Here is a 24,209-nt window from a genome sequence, read left to right on the forward strand (position 1 = left end):
GCAATTCTCATGCATCGTAGCCTCACGTGTATGAGAACGACCCTTGAGCCATTTTTTGGAAAAATTTTCGGGATCCGGATGGGATAACCTTTAGCGAAACCTTACCACCAAGGTTAAAGAACCATCTAAATACCATCTTAAAACTATTAGTGTGACCCAGGTCCGGTCACGGGTTGTGTGCAGTGTAGTGCAAATACGATAAATCATGCACAACAATTAAAGGCAAACACCGCTTCAATGATTCAAAAGTTAAATCATAATTCCAATTCACCAAGCCCGCAAAACAAAGGGTTAGCCGATCACTCCTCCCCTTATAACTCCCAATCTGCAAAAACATTTAACACCTAAGAATGAGAATTCAACCAAAGTTTACCAAATCAAGTGACTTCTTTTTCATGAAATTATCTGGCCTAAGTCCTCTTTGGGTCCCCAAATGAGTCGCCAAGCTGTCGCGACCTAAAAAAATAAACAGGTTAATTTTCGAGCTAATGGATTATCAGGTTAATTAATTAACTAACCTAACTCGGACTCTCCCAAGTCCATACCAAATCGCAACTTAGGGTTCGAATAATTAACATGCAATGTGATTTGAATTTGGAGTCGCCACTAATCATTTTCGGTAGGTCGATTAGAAACCTAAATAAAATAGCGGGAGAAAACTATCTTATTTCTACGAACCAGAGATTTTGAATTCGGGGATTTGGTTACGTCAGATTTCTCTAACGCCCTTTCGGTACCATTTTCATGAAAAATATTTGATTTGGCAATTTTGATGGATTTTACTTGAAATTCAAATATGCAATTTTTTGGTTTTTTATCTTCTTTTTTATGAGAATGTAAAACAATGAACTTTGTGCAATATACACCATGGATGATTTAGAAAGAAAGAAAACGCAGCCAGTCACGAGTATTTATAAAAATAAATTAACATGTAATAATGCTAAAATTTGAAACACGTGGCATGTCTAAAATAAACAAACAAATGTTCAAACCAAACGATTATATTTTTGTAGATCGAGATGGAAAGGATTACCTTCTATTACACAAAATCTTACTCACATACACGTTATAGTTCCCTTCAAGATCTCGGAGCTGGAAGAACGCGGCTGTCGTCGAAAATGGCAAGCAATGGCGTTGTTGGGTGGCGAGAGGCGAAATATGTGTCGGGACTCGTCGAAGATGATGCTCGACTAAAACTCTTTTCTTCACTCTCGAATTTTCTCTTCTGATTTTTCTCAAGAACTCTCTTTTTCCTCTCTAAAAATTCCTCTCAAAACTCTCTCAATTCTCTTCCACTTCCCCAAACTCTCTCAATTCTCTCTCAATTCTCTTACACTCCCCCCCTCTAAAACTCTTCTCAAGAGCTCTCTCAATACTCTCTCAATTCTCTTCCACTCCCCCTTCCTAAACTCTCTCAATTCTACTCCTCTTTTATAGGCAAAGTTCTCCATCCTTCATTCTTCATCTTCATTACTTCACCTTCCATTTTCATCTTCTCTTCTTCATCTTCATTTCTTCACCTTCCATTTTCATCTTCCCTTCTTCATATTCATCTTCTCTTCTTCATCTTCCCTTCACCATCTTCCTTTCATTATCTTCTCTTCTTTATCTTCTCTTCACCATCTTCCTTTCATTATCTTCTCTTCACCATCTTCCTTTCTCCATCTTCTTTTGGTATTTACAATGCAGTCCCTGAAGTTTCAAGTATTTGCAATACAGTCCCCGAAGTTTTAAGTATTTGCAATACGGTCCCTGAAATTTCAAATCTTCTCGGTGTATTTTTCCATCCCGTGCCTAGTCTAGACGCATGCTAAATTAAGTGTTCTGCTTGCCCAATTATATGCCAATGCAATTGTCGCGACCTAAAAAAAATAGACAAGTTAAGTTTCGGGCTAATGGATTATCGGGTTAATTAATTAACTAACCTAACTCGGACTCTCCCAAGTCCATACCAAATCGCAACTTAAGATTCAAATAATTAACATGCAATGTGTTTTGAATTTGGAGTCGCCACTAATCATTTTCGGTAGGTTGATTAGAAACCTAAATAAAATAGCGGGAGAAAACTATCTTATTTCCGCGAACCGGAGATTTTGAATTCGGGGACTTGGTTACGCTAGATTACTCTAACGCCCTTTCGGTACCATTTTCATGAAAAATATTTGATTTGGCAATTTTGATGGATTTTGCTTGAAATTCAAAGATGTAATTTTTTGGTTTTTTCTTCTTTTTTATGAGAATGTAAAACATTGAACTTTGTGCGATATACACCATGGATGATTTAGAAAGAAAGAAAACGCAGCCAATCACGAGTATTTACAAAAATAAATTAACATGTACTAATGTTAAACTTTGGAACACGTGACATGTCTAAAATAGACAAACAAATATTCAAACCAAACGATTACATTTTTGTAGATCGAGATGGAAAGGATTACCTTCTATTACACAAAATCTTACTCACATACACGTTATAGTTCCCTTCAAGATCTCGGAGTTGGAAGAACGCGATTGTCGTCGAAAATGGCAAGCAATGGCGTTGTTGGGTTGCGAGGGGCGAAATATGTGTCGGGACTCATCGAAGATGATGCTCGACTAAAACTCTTTTCTTCACTCTCGAATTTTCTCTTCTGATTTTTTCTCAATAACTCTCTTTTTCCTCTCTAAAAATTCCTCTCAAAAACTCTCTCAATTCTCTTCCACTCCCCCCCTAAAACTCTTCTCAAGAGCTCTCTTTTATAGGCAAAGTTCTCCATCCTTCATTCTTCATCTTCACTTCTTCACTTTCCATTTTCATCTTCTCTTCTTCATCTTCATTTCTTCACCTTCCATTTTCATCTTCCCTTCTTCATATTCATCTTCTCTTCTTCATCTTCCCTTCACCATCTTCCTTTCATTATCTTCTCTTCTTTATCTTCTCTTCACCATCTTCCTTTCATTATCTTCTCTTCACCATCTTCCTTTCTCCATCTTCTTTTGGTATTTGCAATGCAGTCCCTGAAGTTTCAAGTATTTGCAATACAGTCCCCGAAGTTTCAAATCTTCTCGGTGTATTTTTCCATCCCGTGCCTAGTCTAGACGCATGCTAAATTAAGTGTTCCGCTTGCCCAATTATATGCCAATGCAATGTACGCTAAAAATAAATATGTGAGATGATTTTTATTTAGAACTAAAATTAGTTCTAATTTTTATGCAAAAAATAGATTAGTCAAAATTTAGGCGTCAACAGCTGCCCCTCTTTGAGTGGAGGCTCGTAGAGGTTCCGCTCAAAGACAGAATTGAATCCTAAATTTTGACAGTGCAAATTATGGATGAACTTTTTGGCGGGAGTTTTAATCCCATTTTTTTATGTAATGAAGTGATGCATGATATGCAAGACTGTAAATAACATGTGTCATAATTTCCCTTTTTCATGTTAGAGAAATCTGCACATGGATCGCATACAAGAATACCTGTTTTACCAAATTTCTCGTAAGCTAATGGTTCTCTTAATTTCCAAGTTTCTTTTTGTAGATGCAAGGATTTTAAGGTATCGGTGCCTTATCCGTTACCGCAGGCTTCTTTCCGGTGCGAGACAGAGCAAAATATGTGTGTCGTTCGAGATCACAAGAGCTACGTCGTTGTGAGTCGAAAGAAGTGGAACCAAGTTCACAAGAGCTACGTCGTTGTGAGTTGATTAAATGTTGAAATCGCCGGTGCATATGTCTTCACGATTCAACAAAGGGGAAACAAAATCATAAGAGCTACGTCATTATGATTTGGTTTGGATCAAAACCATGGGTGCTTATGTCTTCATGATTTGATAAAGGAGCCGAAAATCATAAGAGCTATATCATTATGAGCCGACTAAAGGTCAAGATCACCGGTGCATACGTCTTCGTGATTCGAGACCGAAATCATAAGAGCTACGTCGTTATGATTTGATAAGATGTCAAGATCGCCAGTGCATATGTCTTCACGACCTGACGGAAGAGGCATATTGCCCGAATTGAACAATATTTGATAGGAGCACCATCGAATGGAATCGATAAGTACAAAAGTGGCATATTGCCTGAATTGAATCATAACAACTATTATCGGAAGAGTTGTTAATTTGAAAAGGGGTTCGGAAAACTTACCCGGGTTCTCCAAACGATTAATCAAGGAACGAAACGGATTCCTCGTATCGCACTGGTAGGCATTTGTCGGCAAAACTTGCTCATTCAATAATCCTTGGATGAATTTCGAGACCTTGGGAGGGAACTCGAACATCGGGAATGTATTACCTATCATAGAATGTCAGAGGTAACACACACAAACATATTCAACAATGAGTATAATGCAATCACTCATACTATGGTTCATGCATAACCATTCTCGTCAATTTTGCATTACCAATTTTGTCCAGGGGAGGTTCTCACATTACGAATACCTCGAATGTGAGCTCGAACGGGGGACTTCGATCCAAAGGGCTTTCTCTCACTCTCGAGAAAAGCTATTTATCCTGTCTGCAGGATTCAAGAGAAATCACTCAATCTTTCCATCATCGCATTCGATAAGGATCCAAGTAATCTCGCAATTGATACGACCGAACCGATCCGGAGGTCTTGATTAGGACCGTAATGAGAGCTAGGTCAAAGGTTTACAAAGGGGACTCTAGTTGAGTCAAGGCTCTTGAAATGAATTTCTTCATCATCTGCTCCAAATTTACAAGTCAAGAGCCCCGCAAAAATGAGAGAGAAATAATATTGCTCGAACTTCTTCGAGTGATGCTTAAAATCATTTAACTCTACGTTAACTCAAGTGCCCTAATCGGAAGAGACTTTAGAGGGTTATAACGTAGGCTAGGATTGGGGACCGAGGAACGAAAAGGCTCGTTTCGGCTCGGAAATTAAATGAGAAGGGGCTTGACGTTGGTGATCATCGTTGACTAGTCACCGATCTTGGTCTTCCGGAAATGTCTTCTTAAAGAATTGAATGAGGGATGGTAGTTTTCTACTGAAAATTGCACTTTGCAAACCGATTTCTTGGGGAGTCTTCTTCACAACAAGTGTCTGTCAAGGATTTGCAAGAGACATAATGCAAACATGTACATGGAATTTACAACTTAACATGCAAAAATGTACATTCAAAATTCAGAAGTACTTTACAAATGAATGTGCATTGGCCTTACTTTTGGTAGGCACTTTGCTTTTCCTATGCTTGAAATTTTCATATGAGATCAGCCTTTGCTTTTCTTACTCCCGACTCTCATTTTTCTTTTTTTCTTCTTTTTTTTCGAGAAGAGATTTCTTTTCCTTTTTCTTTGAGAGCTCTTCGACATCTCTTTATTTTGCTTTTTTTTTTTTTTTTTTTTTTCGAGAGCGGGCCCTTCTCCTTTAAGCTGAGTTTGCCTCTCCCTTTTTTTTACAATCCCATGATTTTGAACCAGAATTACAACAAACATAAACATTTACAAAGAAAAATTATGTAAACATAAAAAATCTAGCATACAAGAAATGAGTCCATTCGGGAATTCTCTCGTTGACCCGACCATCTCCAATTCTAATCCTTGGGAAAATGCTATCTTCGTCTTTGGAATGAGCAAATGATCACCAACGGGGGTTTAAGAAATGAATTTGCAGGCTCAAGTGGGCTATACAAAGAATGAAGTGTATAGGATAGAGAAATGAATGCTCTTCATCATCCTAAGGCACTTGAATTAAAATTCGAGTAAAATGCAAAGAAACACCCGAAGATTAATGTTAGTCCGAACAAGAAAATTTCTAACCATTTACCTCGTGTTACCGCTGGAATTAACTCGCCTGGACCCCGATGTGGGGTGGTTCTTGACAGGGGTAAAGAAATGAAACCACCGCTCAAAAGGGGTAATCAATGGATCACCTGTAGTGTTTGGGATAGAGAACTGAATGCCTCTGTCATTTCGGCTATCGTACCTTTTGCGAGAAAACCTTTTACCTTGTGAAATGCGGAACTTAGCCACTGTTCAACTCTCCTGAAAAAATGGGACGTGTTTGGGAAAGGATTGCCTTTCATCATCATGCCCTGCCCCATTCCATACATTCGATGTATCTTATGTAGTTCATGTTCCTTATTCGTAGTTGGTAAATTAAACATGAGGAACTGTCATGCGCAAACTATGCAATGTATGAGTGTTTTTTAGCATATAAAATGCAGCAACTTTTTATCTTGGTGGACAGAATTCGCTAGCACATAAGAAACTTCTTAGGGGCGTGGATTGGGAGTTGCCCCTGCTCATGCAAATGAGTTGCAAAACTTCATTATCTGGTTCGAGACATGAGATTGTCAAAAGCTCCAGGAATTTCTTATTTCATTAATTTTTCGGGGAGAATGGATACTTCCCTATCTGGAAAGGCAGTGACCCCTGTAAAAATCAAAAGGGAAAGCGTCAATGTAAGTCCTCATGTTCTAAAAGAGTTGAAACGATACCGCTTTACCCTTGTATGTATTCCTTGCGAACTTTGAATTTGAAAAGATCGATTCATCTGGATCGGATTGTATGTCCGAGATGTTATCTCTCCAGGTTTCGTAACCATCTGGGCCAAAACTTCAATCGGTATTGACTCGCCAAGAAAAAAAAAATTATTAATCTTTGTACATTGATGCCAAATCCCGGGATCGATCCTGGGACGCTTCGGACCACTGTCATTCCCCCAACCACTAGGCTGTGGTGTTGTTGGCGTCCATTGGTGGTTCGCTTTTTGTTATATTGTTCTCAAAGCAGTTGGCAATCCCCTGTTAAGAATAAAATAAGCTTAATTTAGAGTTTGAAACAACTGAGAGCCAATTGGGACGATACGGAGTTACCCATCTTTGAGCCCGCTTGGCCTTTTACTTGTATTCTCCCAAGTAAGGCTATTCGGAATCTCTCTTTATCGGCGTTCGGGGGCGTCGTCCACAAATTGATTTACTACAGGCCTAGCTTAACAAGGAACTTACGCATTTGATAAGATAGGAGAAAATTCGCCCTTTAACTCTAGACAAATTCTAGACAGCTAGAAAGTAAAAAATGTCCCACGCAGGGGAACTATACATGGAATTAAAGGAGTATTCATGCGAGATTGGTTCCACCTCTTTTGCTGGCCATTCCAATGATCGACTGATTTTGTCTTGGATCATACACCAACGATTGTTGTTCTTCGGATCCATAATCACTTGCTTTGGATCACAACTCTGGAGGTCCTTCAGCTCCGAACCGGCTTATCAAGGTGGTGAGCACGTCCAAGTTAAAGCTGAAATGTTTGATGAAAGCATTAGCTGCCTTCTCCCAATCATCCATCCGGTAGATTTCGTAGTCCGTATACCATCTCATGGCAGCTTCTTTTAAACTAGCCTGGAAAGTCCGAACCATTAAGAGGCCGTTGGTCGCATGCTTATCATTCTTGCCTGGTACATCTGGACGTGCTGAACCGGGTTGGAAGTTCCATCATACTTCTCAAAGTCGGGCATCTTGAACTTTTCTGGCACAATGATCTTTGAAAAGACAGACATGTGTCGACTGGGTATGTTGTGAGTCCCCTCGACCTCTCGGATCCTCTGTTCCATTTGGGCCAACGCCTTGGCCGTATCACCATTCAATCCGGGGGCCACATGGCTGGCTTGGGGGATTGGGACTACGGGCGATATGCTTGAGATCACGCCTGTGGTGATCATATCTTCTAGCGGCATTGTTTGATAGGGAGCGGTTTCCGGGGCTTTACCGGAGTTGTCCGTAGGAGGAATTAGAGCAGGAAGCGGCGGGCTGGCGGCGGATGATTGAAGTTTGGCGGTGAAGGCGGCCATCATTTCTTCCATCTTTCGGGACATCATCCCTTCAAAGCGCTCAGTCAATGAGCCAAGTTTCTCGTCTAGGGCAAGACTGATAGTGGCATTAATGTCGGCCATCCTCTTTGCGATCGATCGAGTAATATGTGGAGGATCCGTGATAAATTACTTGTACACAGTAACAAACCCAAAATTAGTACGGGGAGCAAGAATAGCGAGCCGGCCCATGACATCCCTCTAGACTCAAACGAACAAAGTGATTATGACCCCCATTGATACATGTAATTTTCAGTTTGTCCGCTTTTACGAAAAAATTCGTATTAATTCGTACGTTGCTCAAAACATGTCCAAATTTTACGAGCTTGTAGTTGAGAAGATGATGAACAACTTTTATGTTGGTCAATCGGACTAGAAATGCGCGGATCAAATCAGTTTAATGTGTCTTTCCAAAAAAAATCACGTTCAGAAAACTGTTATAACCGCATGTTGTTGAAAAAATGAAGGGCCATCTTAAATTATGAATTTAATTCTGAAATTTTGCAAGATATTAGTTGAAACATAGGTCTACAACTTTCGTGTTTGGCACTTACTCAAAACTCGATCGTAGAATTTAGTAAAAATCGCACAACAGGAATAAGCCAAATCAGAATTGAGGACAACTGATGAAATTGTAAAAGCTACGGAAGCAAAGTGCGAAATTGGAAATAAGACAACGATACTCCTAAACCATGGACCAGCTCAAAATAAAAATGAGATAATAGGGTAAAAGAGACAAGAAATTACCTCTCATACGAAGAAAATGTCAATCACAAAGACATGCGCATGAATCGTGAGTTTAAATCTTATTCTATCTATCCAAAAGGCTTTTGCAAAGTGAAATGATGAACAAAACGACATGTCGCAGCCTCGCGCGCAATCATCATGACTAGTCGCAGCCTCGCGTACAATAGTAATGACTAGTCGGGTTCAATCACTTCGGCTTGGTTCGGTCGACAAGGGCAATTCTCATGCATCGTAGCCTCACGTGTATGAGAACGACCCTTGAGCCATTTTTTAGAAAAATTTTCGGGATCCGGATGAGATAACCTTTAGCGAAACCTTACCGCCAAGGTTAAAGAACCATCTAAATACCATCTTAAAACTATTAGTGTGACCCGGAGTCCGGTCCACGGGTTGTGTGCGGTGTAGTGCAAATACGATAAATCATGCACAACAATTAAAGGCAAACACCGCTTCAATGATTCAAAAGTTAAATCACAATTCCAATTCACCAAACCTGCAAAACAAAGGGTTAGCCGATCACTCCTCCCCTTATAACTCCCAATCTGCAAAAACATTTAACACCTAAGAATGAGAATTCAACCAAAGTTTACCAAATCAAGTGATTTCTTTTTCATGAAATTATCTGGCCTAAGTCCTCTTTGAGTCCCCAACGGAGTCGCCAAGCTGTCGCGACCTTCAAAAAATAGACAAGTTAAGTTTCGGGCTAATGGATTATCAGGTTAATTAATTAACTAACCTAACTCGGACTCTCCCAAGTCCATACCAAATCGCAACTTAAGATTCAAATAATTAACATGCAATGTGTTTTGAATTTGGAGTCGCCACTAATCATTTTCGGTAGGTTGATTAGAAACCTAAATAAAATAGCGGGAGAAAACTATCTTATTTCCGCGAACCGGAGATTTTGAATTCGGGGACTTGGTTACGCTAGATTACTCTAACGCCCTTTCGGTACCATTTTCATGAAAAATATTTGATTTGGCAATTTTGATGGATTTTGCTTGAAATTCAAAGATGTAATTTTTTTGGTTTTTTCTTCTTTTTTATGAGAATGTAAAACATTGAACTTTGTGCGATATACACCATGGATGATTTAGAAAGAAAGAAAACGCAGCCAATCACGAGTATTTACAAAAATAAATTAACATGTACTAATGTTAAACTTTGGAACACGTGACATGTCTAAAATAGACAAACAAATATTCAAACCAAACGATTACATTTTTGTAGATCGAGATGGAAAGGATTACCTTCTATTACACAAAATCTTACTCACATACACGTTATAGTTCCCTTCAAGATCTCGGAGCTGGAAGAACGCGACTGTCGTCGAAAATGGCAAGCAATGGCGTTGTTGGGTTGCGCGGAGCGAAATATGTGTCGGGACTCATCGAAGATGATGCTCGATTAAAACTCTTTTCTTCACTCTCGAATTTTCTCTTCTGATTTTTTCTCAATAACTCTCTTTTTCCTCTCTAAAAATTCCTCTCAAAAACTCTCTCAATTCTCTTCCACTCCCCCCCTAAAACTCTTCTCAAGAGCTCTCTTTTATAGGCAAAGTTCTTCATCCTTCATTCTTCATCTTCACTTCTTCACTTCCCATTTTCATCTTCTCTTCTTCATCTTCATTTCTTCACCTTCCATTTTCATCTTCCCTTCTTCATATTCATCTTCTCTTCTTCATCTTCCCTTCACCATCTTCCTTTCATTATCTTCTCTTCTTTATCTTCTCTTCACCATCTTCCTTTCATTATCTTCTCTTCACCATCTTCCTTTCTCCATCTTCTTTTGGTATTTGCAATGCAGTCCCCGAAGTTTCAAGTATTTGCAATACGGGCCCCCGAAGTTTCAAATCTTCTCGGTGTATTTTTCCATCCCGTGCCTAGTCTAGACGCATGCTAAATTAAGTGTTCTGCTTGCCCAATTATATGCCAATGCAATGTACGCTAAAAATAAATATGTGAGATGATTTTTATTTAGAACTAAAATTAGTTCTAATTTTTATGCAAAAAATAGATTAGTCAAAATTTAGGCGTCAACAGCAATGTACGCTAAAAATAAATATGTGAGATGATTTTTTATAATTTTTATGCAAAAAATAGATTAGTCAAAATTTAGGCGTCAACAGCGATCCCCATATCTTTCATATCAAATTTACTTGCGAGCAAGCATTTGATCTTCTTGACAATCTCACTATCACTGCCCATTATAAGCAAGTCGTCTACATATAGACATAAGATGGCAAAGCTATTATGAGTGTTCTTAACGTATACACATTTATCACACTCATTAATTTTGAAACCATTCGACAACATAACTTGGTCGAATTTACCGTGCCATTGTTTTGGTGCTTGTTTCAAGCCATATAGTGACTTGATAAGCCAACATACTTTATTCTCTTATCCCTGAACAATGACCCCTTCAAGTTGCTGTAAATATATTTCTTCTTCCGGATCCTCATTTAGAAAAGCTGTTTTGACATCCATTTGATGAATTTCAAGTCTATACAAGGCTGCTATAGCAATTAACATCTGTATAGATGTAATTCTCGTGACAGGTGAATAAGTGTCAAAATAATCCAGACCTTCATGTTGTGCGTAACCTTTTACGACAAGCCTAGCCTTATACTTATCAATAGTACCATCTGCTTTCATTTTCCTCTTAAATATCCACTTACATTGTAATGGCTTATTGCCAGGAGGAAGGTCAACTAATTCCCAAGTATGGTTTGACAAGATGGATTCAACTTCACTATTGATAGCTTCTTTCCGGAGCGAGGCTTCTGGAGATGTCACAGCTTCCTTATATGTCCGAGGTTCATTCTCTAACAAATATGTCAGAAACTCGGGTCCAAAAGACGTAGAAGTCCTTTGCCTTTTACTACGTCTAGGTTCATCCTCCATTGGATCACTTCTAGATGTAGTATCTCGAGATCTCTTATTATTTTCAATTGGCTCATATACTATGTTATACGGAAATATATTTTCAAAGAACGAAGCGCCCCTTGATTCAATGATCGTATTAACATGTATATCTGGGATCTCTGATTTGTGAACAAGAAAACGATATGCATTGCTATTCTGAGCTTATCCGATAAAAATACAATCAACAGTTTTCGGTCTTATTTTAACCTTTTTAGGCTTAGGAACCGCAACCTTAGCTAAACACCCCCACACTTTAAGATAATTCAAGTTAGGCATTCTGCATTTCCATTTCTCATAGGGAGTTTGTTTTGTCCTTTTGTGGGGTACTCTATTTAAAATAAAATTTGCTGTCAAGACAGCTTCCCCCCATAAATTCTGCGGTAAACTGTAGCTGTTCAACAATGCATTCATTGTTTCCTTTAAGGATCGATTTTTTCTTTCTGCCACACCATTCGATTGCGGTGTATAAGGGGCGGTAGTTTGGTGAACGATACCAAACTCGGTACAAATTTCCTCAAAAGGAAATTCATATTCACCTCCTCTATCACTTCTTAACACTTTTATTTTCTTATTCAACTGATTTTCAACTTCAGATTTATAAATTCTAAAAGCATTCACGGCTTCATCCTTACTACTAAGTAGATAGATATAGTAATATCTCGAACAATCATCTATGAACGTGATAAAGTATTTCTTACCACCTCTAGAAGGTATTGCTTTCATATCACAAATATCTGTTTGTATTAGATCTAAAGGTTCTGTAACTCTATTATCTACGTAATAGAAAGGAGGCTTAGAAAACTTAGATTCAACACACACTTGACATTTTTCACTTGGACAATCAAACTTCGGCAATAGTCCCATACTAATTAATTTCTTTATCGACTTATAGTTAACGTGTCCTAGTCTAGCATGCCAAATATTAGGAGACTCAAGCACATAAGTAAAAGCAGCTTTATTCATATCATCTTTGGTTACAACAGTCATTACATTCAACTTGAACAAACCATCACTCAGATAACCCTTTCCTACATACATCTCATTTTTGGAGAGTACAACCTTATTAGATACAAAAACCAACTTGAAGCCATTCTTACTAAGGAGAGATCCAGATACTAAATTCTTGCGAACATCCGGCACATGCAGAACATTATTTAGTGTCACAATCTTTCCAGATGTCATCTTCAGAGCAATCTTTCCAACACCTTCAACCTTAGAGGTTGATGAATTACCCATATAGAGTTTTTCATCACCCCCCACGGTTGTGTAGGACGAGAACATCGATCCATTCGCACAGATATGACGAGTTGCTCCAGTATCAATCCACCACTCTTTGGGGTTTCCCACCATATTACACTCGGATATCATAGCAATCAGATTGATATCGTCAACACCATTGGAAATCTCTTCTACCACATTTGCCCGAGTTTTCTGTCTTTTCTTGGCTCTGCAATCTTTGGCTCGATGTCCAGATTTTCCACAATTAAAGCATTTGCCAACAAACTTTTTTAGACCTTGGGTGAATCCCTCTCCGGACTTGCCATGCATTTTCCTTTTCTTGTTGGGATTCGATCTTTCTTCAACAACATTGGCCCTTGAGACCTCCAGATTTTTTCCAACTTTCTTCTCGGAAGATCTATTATCTTCCTCTATCCTCAACCGAACAATCAAGTCTTCAAGTGACAACTCCTTTCTCTTATGTTTGAGATAATTTTTGAAATCTCTTCAAGATGGTGGCAGTTTTTCAATGAAGGCAGCCACTTGAAATGACTCACTTAGAGTCATTCCTTCAGCATGAATATCATGCATAATCACTTGAAGCTCTTGAACCCGACTTAAGACGGTCTTTGAATCAACCATCTTGAAGTCCAGAAATTTACCGACAATGAATTTCTTCAGTCCGACATCTTCAGTTTTATATTTCTTGTCCAGACTATCCCATAACCCCTTAGCCGTTTTTAGTGGACTATAGACGTTATAGAGAGTATTATCCAGACCGTTGAGGACATAATTGCGACATAGGAAATCAGAATGCTTCCATGCGTCTACCGCAGCAAACCTTTCCTTGTCTACCTCTCCTTCATCCAACTTAGGAGCATCCTCATTGAGGAACCTTGCCAAGTTCAATGTCGTAAGATAAAACAACATTTTTTGTTGCCATCTCTTGAAATCTATACCATTGAACTTTTCTGGCTTTTCTCCGTGATTCGGAATAGGGTTGACCAAAATCGAAGTCGAAGCCATATCTATTATACAGTGACCACAACAAATCACAGAATGATAATTATAAAGCACAAACGAGTACTAACAAAATAAACAAGCAACAGTCTCGGCACAAAATAGAAAAACAGTCTCGGTACAAAACAGAAAAAATAATACCGTGATTATGATAGTTGCTCGGCAAGAAATGAACTAAGTGACAATGGACTATTAAATATGTTAAGTGCACGAGAACAGAGATACACCGGAACGAAGATCAATCTAATTAGGAAGTATACGTCGAAGCATGAATGAAAAACAGATAGATTGATATTGAACGATGCAATAGAATATCATACAATAAGCATGTACACGATACATTAACGGTTGAACAGAATACTTTCAATAAAAATATTATACGAACTAAGCACAATGATCATGAATGAACGAACCACGAGTTTGTCTTAAGATTGTTGTCGTCTAAGTTCGTATAAACAGAAAATAAGATTGAAAGACTAACCTTTAGCTAATGTTAAACGAGTATGCAGAAGATTGATCCGAGCCCAACGAATGTCGCTGTCTCCTTATGACAAACTTGTCCCCTCAATTCGGACGAATTTCGTACCCGAGGACGTTGGACAATTGTCTCCCGGGATAGAACGGATCGCGTTCCTCCGAAGCGGTACTTCTTCAAAGGACTCCAACGAACGTAACTTTGCGGGATTATCGCACGGAATGTATAAGGGGAAAACAGGCATGCAAGATTTTGAGGAAACCGAAATCTATGCTCAGAAGAAAGAAAACATGTCCCGAAATGGCCTATTCGAGGACTATTTATTTTTGGAAGAACGAAAAGCCACGAAGAGTCACGAAGCTTGAATTCGGGCGGTAGTTTTTCATAACCGACCGACTCCTTACGAACAATTGTATTTGCTCGTTATTCTCCAAACAATTGCAACTGTTCGTTCACGGACGAACGTCCAGAAATTTCCGAACAATTGCAACTGTTCGTTCGGGGACGAATGTCCAGAAATTTCTAGACAATTCTGTTCGGCTATGTGTCCGTTCGGCAAAAAATAAAAGACTGATGGGCAAAAAATAAAAATATAAAAAATGAAATATAAGAAGCCCCGACGCCCGGCGGCGGCGGCCCGCACGTGGGCCGAAATCCATTTTCGTAGGTCCTCCCTCCTCCACAAAAGTGGGGTGCCCCTTGGGGCCCAAACCCATTTGTGAGGTTCCACTTAATAAACCCATCTCCCATCTACCTCTCATCCTATGTGGGACTCCCACATTTCCTTCTCATTCACTCTAGAGGGATAAATTCCCCAACATAAATACAGGTTGTGCAATAAATGAAATCACCAATTAATCGTATCATTTGGAAAATCCTACATTTATAACCTTTCATATAGTATGCTTATGGTCTTATAGTGTTGTATAAAGAAACTTGGCTTCGAAGACGTTGTCTTTCATGGCGTTGCTTGAATTCCACTTATCGGGTTTTTTTTTGGCATGACCATAATGGTGGCAACACCAGACAATCATGATATGCAAAGCACTTTATAATGAGGTTAAATTTGATCTAATCTGCAGAAAAAGTGACATGAAGACGGTATTACTAATTCGAACAGAATGCTCTTACAATACACGGTCTTCAACTTGATCTCTTTCTCTCTCCGTCTTAATCTCCTTTCTTTGGTGTACCTCAAACCTTTGTATGCACTTTTACCTTTCGTTCCTACCTGTGGGCTAGTCCCACTGATCTTTAGGACTTGTTCCTAGTTTATCATTCATAAAAGAAAACCTGAGCGCCCATCTAATTTGACTTAGCCAATACATACAGCTAAGCTCATAAAAAAGAACCCATACAGCTAGCATAGCACCTGCAAACTTTTTTGTTTTCACATTTACTTAATAACCAAATACTTTGTGCTCACATCTGCCAAACTGTTGATTTTGGTACATAGATTCGATCCACTACATCCATAACATTTTGAAACATGGCGAAATCATTGACTGAAATTCGAACCCGATTAACACTACTAACTCCGTAAAATACCGTCCTTGCAATTTCAATGCTCATTGACTCAGCTTGACACATTGATACCTAATCCGATCCCTTGACACCCCAACTAGTATAGCATCAGCTTTATTCCAACCTCAGTGAAAGGCATAAGGATACCTTAAGTATCAATATATGTGTACGACACTCACTTTGATGCCATTATTTATTTTTATTATTTTTAAATGTCAAATGCCAAATTGGAGGAAAAACGATCACTTTAGTGCCAATAGCGATAAATTCTGATGACCTCACCGTAGTTGACACTTAAATAATGATTTTTTTTTTTTTTTAAAAAAGGCACTTAAAGTGATCCAAAAAATGATCACTTTAGTGCTAAATCAAAGAAAAAACGATCATTTTAGTGTCAATACAAGAAATTCTGGCGATCTTGCCAAAGTTGGCACTTAAATAATCATTTTTCAATAAAATTGACACTTAAGTGATCCAAAAAAATATATTAACACCAAAGTAAACATCGTACACAAATTTTAATACTTAAGGTGTACTTTTGCCTTCAAAGAAATGGGTGAGTAAAATAGAAAATGATAAAAGAACTAGCTAGTATTAATAAACAATGTGAAGTGGCCTTATTATTTGAAGCAATTTGCAAACATGCCCTTCCCAATCATACAAGGAACATCACTTACTTCACTTTCCCTGCAAGCATAAAGGCTTTATAGACCACATTCCTCGCCAGCTTCGTCCCACCCCAAGCCCTCTCAAATTCCCTAACAGCCCCCGCACTCAACAACTCCACTCCCTGTTCTTTCGCCGTCGTCACCGCGGACCACGACCTCAAGATCCCCAGGACTCCCTCAAAAGAAACCTCCTTTGGTATGTCGAGCGCCACCGGGTTCCCCTCGGATCCCAAACCGACACTCTCGAAAGGGAACGGCAACGTCTTGTACTGGTCGAACAAGTACCTGATGTTAGGATTCCAATACGGAAGCGTCGCGTCAAGGAATTTTTCCAGTATCGGGTCGAAGGTAGGGCCGACTTGGATGGCTTGATATCCCCAAGCCGCAATCACACCTCCCGGCTTGCGAAGGGCACGGTTCACGAGGGAGTAGAATTTGGGGAGGTCTAACCAATGTATGGCTTGAGCCACAGTGATTAGGTCAATAGAGTTCTCACCACCAATCATGGCTAACAATTCATCATCAGAGGTGGATGGCGGAGTGTGAATGTACCGAACCCGGGAATGCGGGATGGCAAAATTTAGCTGCGACTCGCTCACGTCCGTGGCAATCACTTGCTGATAATGTTCCGCGACCTACATTTGGCAAGGAAAATGAAGTAAAGGGAACTCATTGCTAAGGAGCGACACAAATTTGTATTCCGGGGCATATCGAGTTCGACTTTACCAGGACGCAATAGTATGTTTTCTTAGAACAAAACAGTATAATGGTCTGCATACAGTAATAGGCTTTTTATTGTTGGTTGTGTAGCTAGCTGTTAATGAACATAAAGGTGGAAATGAAAAAATTTCATCTAGCTTAACATAAAATCACAAAGTTTTAGCTTAAATTGGTGTGTTCATTTGAGGAAAAGTGTTTTCTAGGAATTAGTTTTCCGGACTTTCAGTTGTTTGGTTCGGTGAAAATGACTGGTCATTGAAAAAAAAAATCGATCAATGGAACATTTATGTATAAAATTAGGAAAGTGAATTCCTAAATTTAAAGAGGTGAAAACACTTCCACAATTGCACCCCTCGGATTTTTCAATATTAATAGTTATGTTTTATTTTTCAACTTTTTAAATTTTTCTTTTTCTTTTCTTTTTCTTTTCTTTTTTGCTTCTTTCTCGGCCAATAGTCGGCCACAAACGACGACGAGCTCGCCCAAGGCTCGGCCTTGCTAGCTTGCCACTACTTGCCGGCCTCTACCAAGGCCTCGAGCTCACCAATCTCGGGCGAGCTTGTCCTCACCTGTGGCTGGCACCGGCCGTCGCCATGGTTGGCCACAAGTCGAGAAAGAAGGAAAAAATCAAAAGAAAAACAAAATAAAAATAAAAATATTTAAAAACTTTAAAAAAAATTGTCTCAAATAAAGTCATGGAATTGAATCATTTTCCAAATGAGATCCAAACACCAAAAAGCATTTTCACTCACATATCACCAACACATAGGAAAACTAACCGTCCTATAAAATAATCCTTCATCACAGAGTTTTCCCCTAGCCAAACCCACCCCAAAATCATTCAAATTCGCGCTAGAAGAGAGGGAGAGAGAGAGAGAACCCCAAGAGCAGCTTGACCATTGCCCGTGCCAACGTCCCAAGCCAAGGCCTGGCGGGGGGTGAGAGCAGCCAGCTTTTGGTACCACTCCCTCGGATATGTCGGCCTCGCATCCGCGTATATCTCTGCTTGCTTATCGAACAGCCCGGCCATACGAACTTCTCAAACAGGATTCGAGCCAGCATATGACAGCCGCGACAATTACTAACGAAATTTGGAGCGGCCAACATACGAAACTTCGGCGTTTGCACAGTGGAGCAAGCAAAACCAAACTTGACATGCCCAGGAAGAATACTCTATTCGCTAACTCAATGGGGTTTTGAATATGTGAAAACTTAGGAGAAATGGAACATATGATTGACTTTGCTTGAATGGTACGTTCCCCTGTTGAAGCTTGCCAGCTATAAAGTACAAGTTGTTTCTTTTTCTTATCTTTCTTTCCAGTAGCTCTACGGTACTCGTTCAAATGACAATTGTTGAGTGCATTAAAACTAATCATTTGGGGGAGGATATGAATTCTCTTACTCAATTATTTAATTCAAGGTGCCCACGTCCGTCGAGATTATTGGGGGGAAAATGGATCATGACGTTTCTTGACCTAAAAGATGATACATTTGGTCAATTTATCTCGTTTAAATAGAGATGACTGATTTTCTTTTGAAAGATAAGTATGAAGAGTATTGTAACATGTCCTCCGGAAAAACTGAGCGTTTTGGTTATAGCTCAACGCAATCCATGGGGCTAGGCCAATGGCGTTAAAGCAACTCCTGACAAATCTCAAAAGTCGTAGTCCCCACCTCTTCGATTGAATAGCTAGATTAGCCCTATGTACGAAAACTAATCCACGGTATCATATGACCACAGTTCTTGGAAATAAGAAGATGGATTTTTTCATCCCTTCTTTTTACAAGCATTCCTACAATTTATGGTTTCCAATGAGCAAAAATTCCTCATTGGCAACAAATAGCTATCCATTAAGCGGGGAAATCCTATTTCCAATTAGTTAAGGAATGTATTGACACGTATCTATACGTACAAAAGAGTTTTGACATCTTCGGAAAAAGGCACGTATAATTGTGGTAGCTAGACATGTGCCAACACGAGACATCCGATCTGCTTATATTTGTCGAATTTTTACATTTTGAAGTTATTGGGCGTGCCTGATTCATGTGAGCCGTCAACTTTAGTGGCTTTACTAGGCACCCAAATTATGAGGTAGGTCACACAAATCAGTTGAGCACAAAAGGTGCTCAATTCCATATCAACTACAAGAAGATAAAACATTTTAAAGAAAAATCCAATGTTAACTTCGATCTCAAAGATTTTATGCAAGAATTCCCTATAAGGACGTGCTTTCATCTCTACTTTTAGTTTAACAAATCCAACGGTTATCCAACCTCATTAGAGTAATCCACGAAAAATTATGCCTAAATTTGAATAGACCATAATGATATATATGATTATAGATGAAGAAAAGTGTAATATGCAAAGTAATGAGTCATTATTTCTAACTTCGCAATTTGAAATCAATACGATAATCAAGCATCTATAAGTCACTCATCTTCGCAGTCTTCTAACAATTTACGATCATATGCTTAAAATGACCATATATTTAAAGGGAAAAGTGTAAAAAAAAAGTTATAAATATATTGTATTGATGTCGATTCAGTCATAAACTTTTTAATTGTGCCAATTGAATCCATTCGGTCAATTTTGGCTGGAAATAGCTAATGTGGATACTTGTCGTCTTATGTAGCCCAACCAGCGCCGATGTGACATCCCGTAATCCGGCAGGTCGGACCTTCGGGGGCTTCAAAAAAATAAAAATTTTGGACGTTTCCTCATCCTGGGTGCAATTCCTTCGCGGTTCGCCCCAAAGAGGTTCAGGAAAAATAGATTTGGACTGGATATGGGAAAGGACCCATTTACCCTCGAAAAATACCCCATTTTTAACTTGGAACGAAGGGTATTTTGGTCATTTTACCCCTTGGCCGAATTTTGACTATTTTTGGTGGAGAAAATCACCAATTTGTCCCTCTTGACTTTCAAGACACCAAAATATCCCACCCAATAATTATTTTAACCTATATTAATTATTTTGGCTTTCTTCTTCTTCATTTTTCAAGACCCCTTTCTCTCTCTAGCTCACTCCCTCTCTTGGCCGAACTCACCCTTGCTCATTCTCTCCCTCATCGAAAATTCTTCAAACAATCGCCGGTGTCGCCTTGAACCGCCGGAGCTCGACTACCGCCGTGAGCTACTCGGAGTCGCCGGATTTCCGTGGGTTAAAGCCGGTCAAGAGGAGTTGCCGGAGCCGCCGGATTAGGGTCAAAATTTTTCTTGGTTTCTCGCCGGAAAACTTGCTAAAATAGTGGTAAGTTGGTCCCTAACCTTATATTAGGTATCTAGGATGCTAATGGACTTGAGATTTGGTAGATTTGGGTGAAAAATTGGTTGTTTTTGGCCATTTTTATGCCTTGGCCGAGAATGAATATTTGGAGGAGAGAGAAAGCTTGTTCTTGCATGAATAGTAAAGTCAAGAAGATAATAGTGGTCAAAGTTTAACTATGGTTACTTTATGCCCTAACTAGAGTTACTTTATGCTATTGTTTAACCAAGGTTAGGTTAGTATTTGACTCTAGTTAATTTTTGAACCATGGTTAGTTAATATATTAACTAGGGTTACTTTTATGTGATATAAAGTTGTTATGCCATGGTACTAAATAAATGTGGCATTAGTACTATAGTTTAGTACTATAGTAGAATTATTTTATATGTTAGAAAATTATTATGGTTCGGCCGTGATAAATTTCCACGTTAGTATAATTTTAATGGTACGTGATTTATAAATTGCTACGTTAGCGTAATATGGTCGCATGACGTGGATTGGATACTATGGTAGTGTTAATTGATCGGGTAGTATGAATTAATATTTGGTTTAGTGTGGATTAATCGGGTGATCCCGAATTATTAATTCTCTAACGTGAGTGAATCACGTGGTCCCGAACTATTCTAAGAAAATGATAAGGTCGTATTCAATCAAGTCGTTCGAGGCCAAAGTGAGCCGTATTCGTCTGATTGTCCGAGACCGAGGAAATGTGAGGGTCGTATTCAATCAAGTCGTCTGAGGCCAAAGTGAGCCGTATTCGTCTGATTGTCCGAGACCGAGGAAATGTGAGGGTCGCATTCAATCAAGTCGTCCGAGGCCAAAGTGAGCCGTATTCGTCGATTGTCTCGAGACCGAGAAAGTAAGAAAGTCGTGTTCAATTAAGTCGTCCGAGACCAAAGTGAGTCGTGTTCGACTAATTGTCCGAGACTTGATCCGGTCGTGTTCCTATGTGTCCGAGACCGAGATCCGTGGGTCTTATTCCTTTGTGTCTGAGACCCTGGTATATATATAAAGCCGTGTTCCATAAAGGTCCGAGGCTCAATGTTATGAACTTATTTGATGGCGGTGGAGTAACGTGGAATATTTCTGGAGTAACGTGGAATATTCTGGTGTAACGTGGAATATTTCCGGAGTAACGTGGAATATTCTGGAACGACGTGAAATACTTCCGGAGTAACGTGAAATACTTCCGGAGTAACGTGGAATATTTTCGGAGAGCCGTGGAATATTTTCGGGGTAACGTGGAAATTTTTGGAGTAAGGTGGACATTTATATTATGGCCTGGTGTGCTAAAAAGGGCCCCGGGAGCACGTAGAATATTTTATTGTTAGACTGAGGCATGGAACGCTGAAACGGGAGTAACGTAGAATATTGGAGAAGGTGTGAGAATTTTCGGAGAAAGAACGGAATTTTCTGGAATTAAATTGTGGAATTTTGGGAAGAAAGAAGAATTATTGGAAATTGTTCACTGAAAAATGTGTCTGGAGGCACTAGAGTCCTAATCTAGGATTAGGGGCTAGCTTACTGAGATTTTATCTCACCCCGTCGTGGGTTCGTTGTTTTTCGGACCACCCGCCTCAGCCATGAGTGTTCTGCCCAGGAGATTCGGTATTCCCTAATGTCATGGTACCGGGAGAAGATGGGAGGTTGTAGAGCCATCGGATGCGGAACAGCCACCTGAGCTTGACGAGGATGAGCTGGAGGCGAGAGATGATATAGTACCGGATAGCGAGAACGAGGCCTAGGGTAGTTGGCCTTTTGACTTTTGCTGGCTGTTTTATTTGGGATGTATAGTAGGCTTCGACCACGTAATCTTTTTGTTTTAGTGGTCATAGGCTTGTACAGTGGCCTCCGAAGCCGTAGATTTGGAAAATTGTATAGAACGTGTGGATATGTATATAAGTTTGTTTTTACCGTCCCAAGTCATCGTGATGTTAATTGTTTATGTACGGGGATTTGTTTTTGCTTCTGCATGAATTTGTTGGCCTTTGGATCCTGGAGAACTGTACATAAGTGTGGCCAGGTGGGATGTCGATGAGCTCGCGGGGTTCGGGTCGTGATGACTGACGTGGACATTTTTAAATAATTTTTAATTTATATAATTTTTTTATTTTTAATAACTTTTTAGTTTTTTTCTTATTTCTCTTTTTCTTTGCTTTAGTTTTTTTTTAGGCCTCTGGCCCTCGCCAGGGACCAAAGGGGTCGACCGCCAAGTCTCACCAGTCCTCAATCTTTAAAAAAAAAAATAGAGTAAAAAAATAAAAAGAAAAAACCAAAAAAAATTAAAAATATATTAAAAATTGATTTGCAAATGTCAATGTCAGGCTGGCCGTGTCACGTAAGACGACTGGTATCCACGTCGGTGATTTTCATAATGGATTCAATTGGCACAAACGCAAAAGGGTTATGACTAAATTGGCATAATAAGAAGGTTTAGAATTGAATTGGCACAAATGCAATAAATTTATGACTGTTTTGTACTTTACTCTATATTTAAACATTATCTTTTAACCGTAGCGTAGGTTTGTCGATCAGCCCGAGGACTGTGCATTATGATAGAACAAATTACTACAATTAATGAGGTAGCGTTAATGTTACGATCTTTTAAATATTTTTACATAGGCCGCAAGTTGATTACTGCCACCTATAAGATGAAGACAAATCACCCTCTCTCTCTCTCTCTCTCTCTCTCTCTCTCTCGTTTTGTGGGTTATGTCTTGTCTCTAACCATTTTTCTCGTAAACAATTCTTGAACATGTCTTCCCTCCGACCATGAACTCGTGCACGACAGATCTCATGCCACAATAGAAGCTGGAACAACATTTTTGTCCGAACTTGTTCGATCCATCTGATCACATCACGTCGAGAGACTCGTGGATTGGAGTCATGATCCAGAACATGGATGATAGCAACAACGAAGAGAAGATCTCTCTCTCTCTTCTCTATTGAAATCTTGATTTTGGGTCTGCGATCGAGAAGAACAACATAAATGCCAATAGGAGACCCGAGGGCAGGGAGGGCGTTCATATGGCTTGTTGCTTCCTTCATATTGCTATGCTTGGCCATCGGTGGCGGCTTCCTCATAAGGTACATGAGCCTCCCTGAATCCACATCTTCAAGTTGGCTCCTCTACGCCGGGATGATCTTGGTGGGCTTTCCCTGGTTATTCTGGCTTCTCACGTGTGGTTATCGATGTATTTCTCGAATATGCGGTTTTCGATTTGTTTGTGGTGGTGGCGATGATGGCGGCTCGAACCACAAAACGGGTGGCGGGGTTGGGGGCGGAGGGGGATTTGGCGGGGGTAAGATCGGGAACAATAATGCAGCATCCGGGTCCATAAAGGTCGGCAGCTCTCATGTGGATTCTCCTGGAAATGGTGGGAAGCAGGTGCATTTCGGAGCGGCCGTCGTAGTGAACCAAAATGATCACAACGACCAAGATGGCAACTCGTTCCATGATGTGTCCATTAGATCGCACGAGAGCGAAATCCCGCTAGCTTCATCGATGGCATCTTGAATGGGATGATTAGATCAACGGGAAAAAAAAAAAATCTGCCGATTTCAGCATTACGATCGACTCTAGACTAGGAGTACCGATTACAAATCTAGATACGCACCGGGACATGGAAGAGGAGATTTCTCGAATTCGGCGACATATTCCGCGAGAAGATGAGTGAATTCCATCACTTGAGGTTTGTCAATTTTTCGAACTTTTTGCTCGTTATGTACACATGCTATAAAGAGAATTTTGTAAGTCGTAGTAACAAACAGCCCATTTCAAAGTTCAAACAGATCATACGTTGTATAAAAGTTGTCCGAGGATGATCACTTGGAAATAGAACTCTCA

The 24,209-nt window shown here is 39.6% G+C and overlaps 2 protein-coding genes across 2 annotated transcripts in view; one reads left to right on the forward strand and one right to left on the reverse strand.

Moving 5' to 3' along the window:
* LOC115725972 (putative methyltransferase DDB_G0268948) overlaps positions 1–18,126 on the reverse strand; it is a 31,163-nt gene extending 13,037 nt beyond the window's left edge. Inside the window, exons 1-3 of the mRNA XM_048281419.1 lie at positions 17,977–18,126; positions 16,336–17,011; positions 13,004–13,010 (exon numbers count right to left, since the gene is read on the reverse strand). Of these exons, the coding sequence (XP_048137376.1) occupies positions 16,382–17,011; positions 17,977–18,126 (780 nt within the window). The 3' untranslated portion in view covers positions 13,004–13,010; positions 16,336–16,381. The remainder of the gene's footprint in view (positions 1–13,003; positions 13,011–16,335; positions 17,012–17,976) is intronic.
* A 4,904-nt stretch (positions 18,127–23,030) lies between these two features.
* LOC115725980 lies at positions 23,031–24,209 on the forward strand. Its single transcript, XM_048283263.1, has 2 exons — positions 23,031–23,628; positions 23,689–24,209. The coding sequence occupies exons 1-2, from the start codon at positions 23,352–23,354 to the stop codon at positions 23,877–23,879; spliced, it is 468 nt and encodes a 155-aa protein (XP_048139220.1). The 5' UTR covers positions 23,031–23,351; the 3' UTR covers positions 23,880–24,209.

The sequence above is a fragment of the Rhodamnia argentea genome, chromosome 1 (assembly GCF_020921035.1).
Source record: "Rhodamnia argentea isolate NSW1041297 chromosome 1, ASM2092103v1, whole genome shotgun sequence".
NCBI classification, from domain to species: domain Eukaryota; kingdom Viridiplantae; phylum Streptophyta; class Magnoliopsida; order Myrtales; family Myrtaceae; genus Rhodamnia; species Rhodamnia argentea.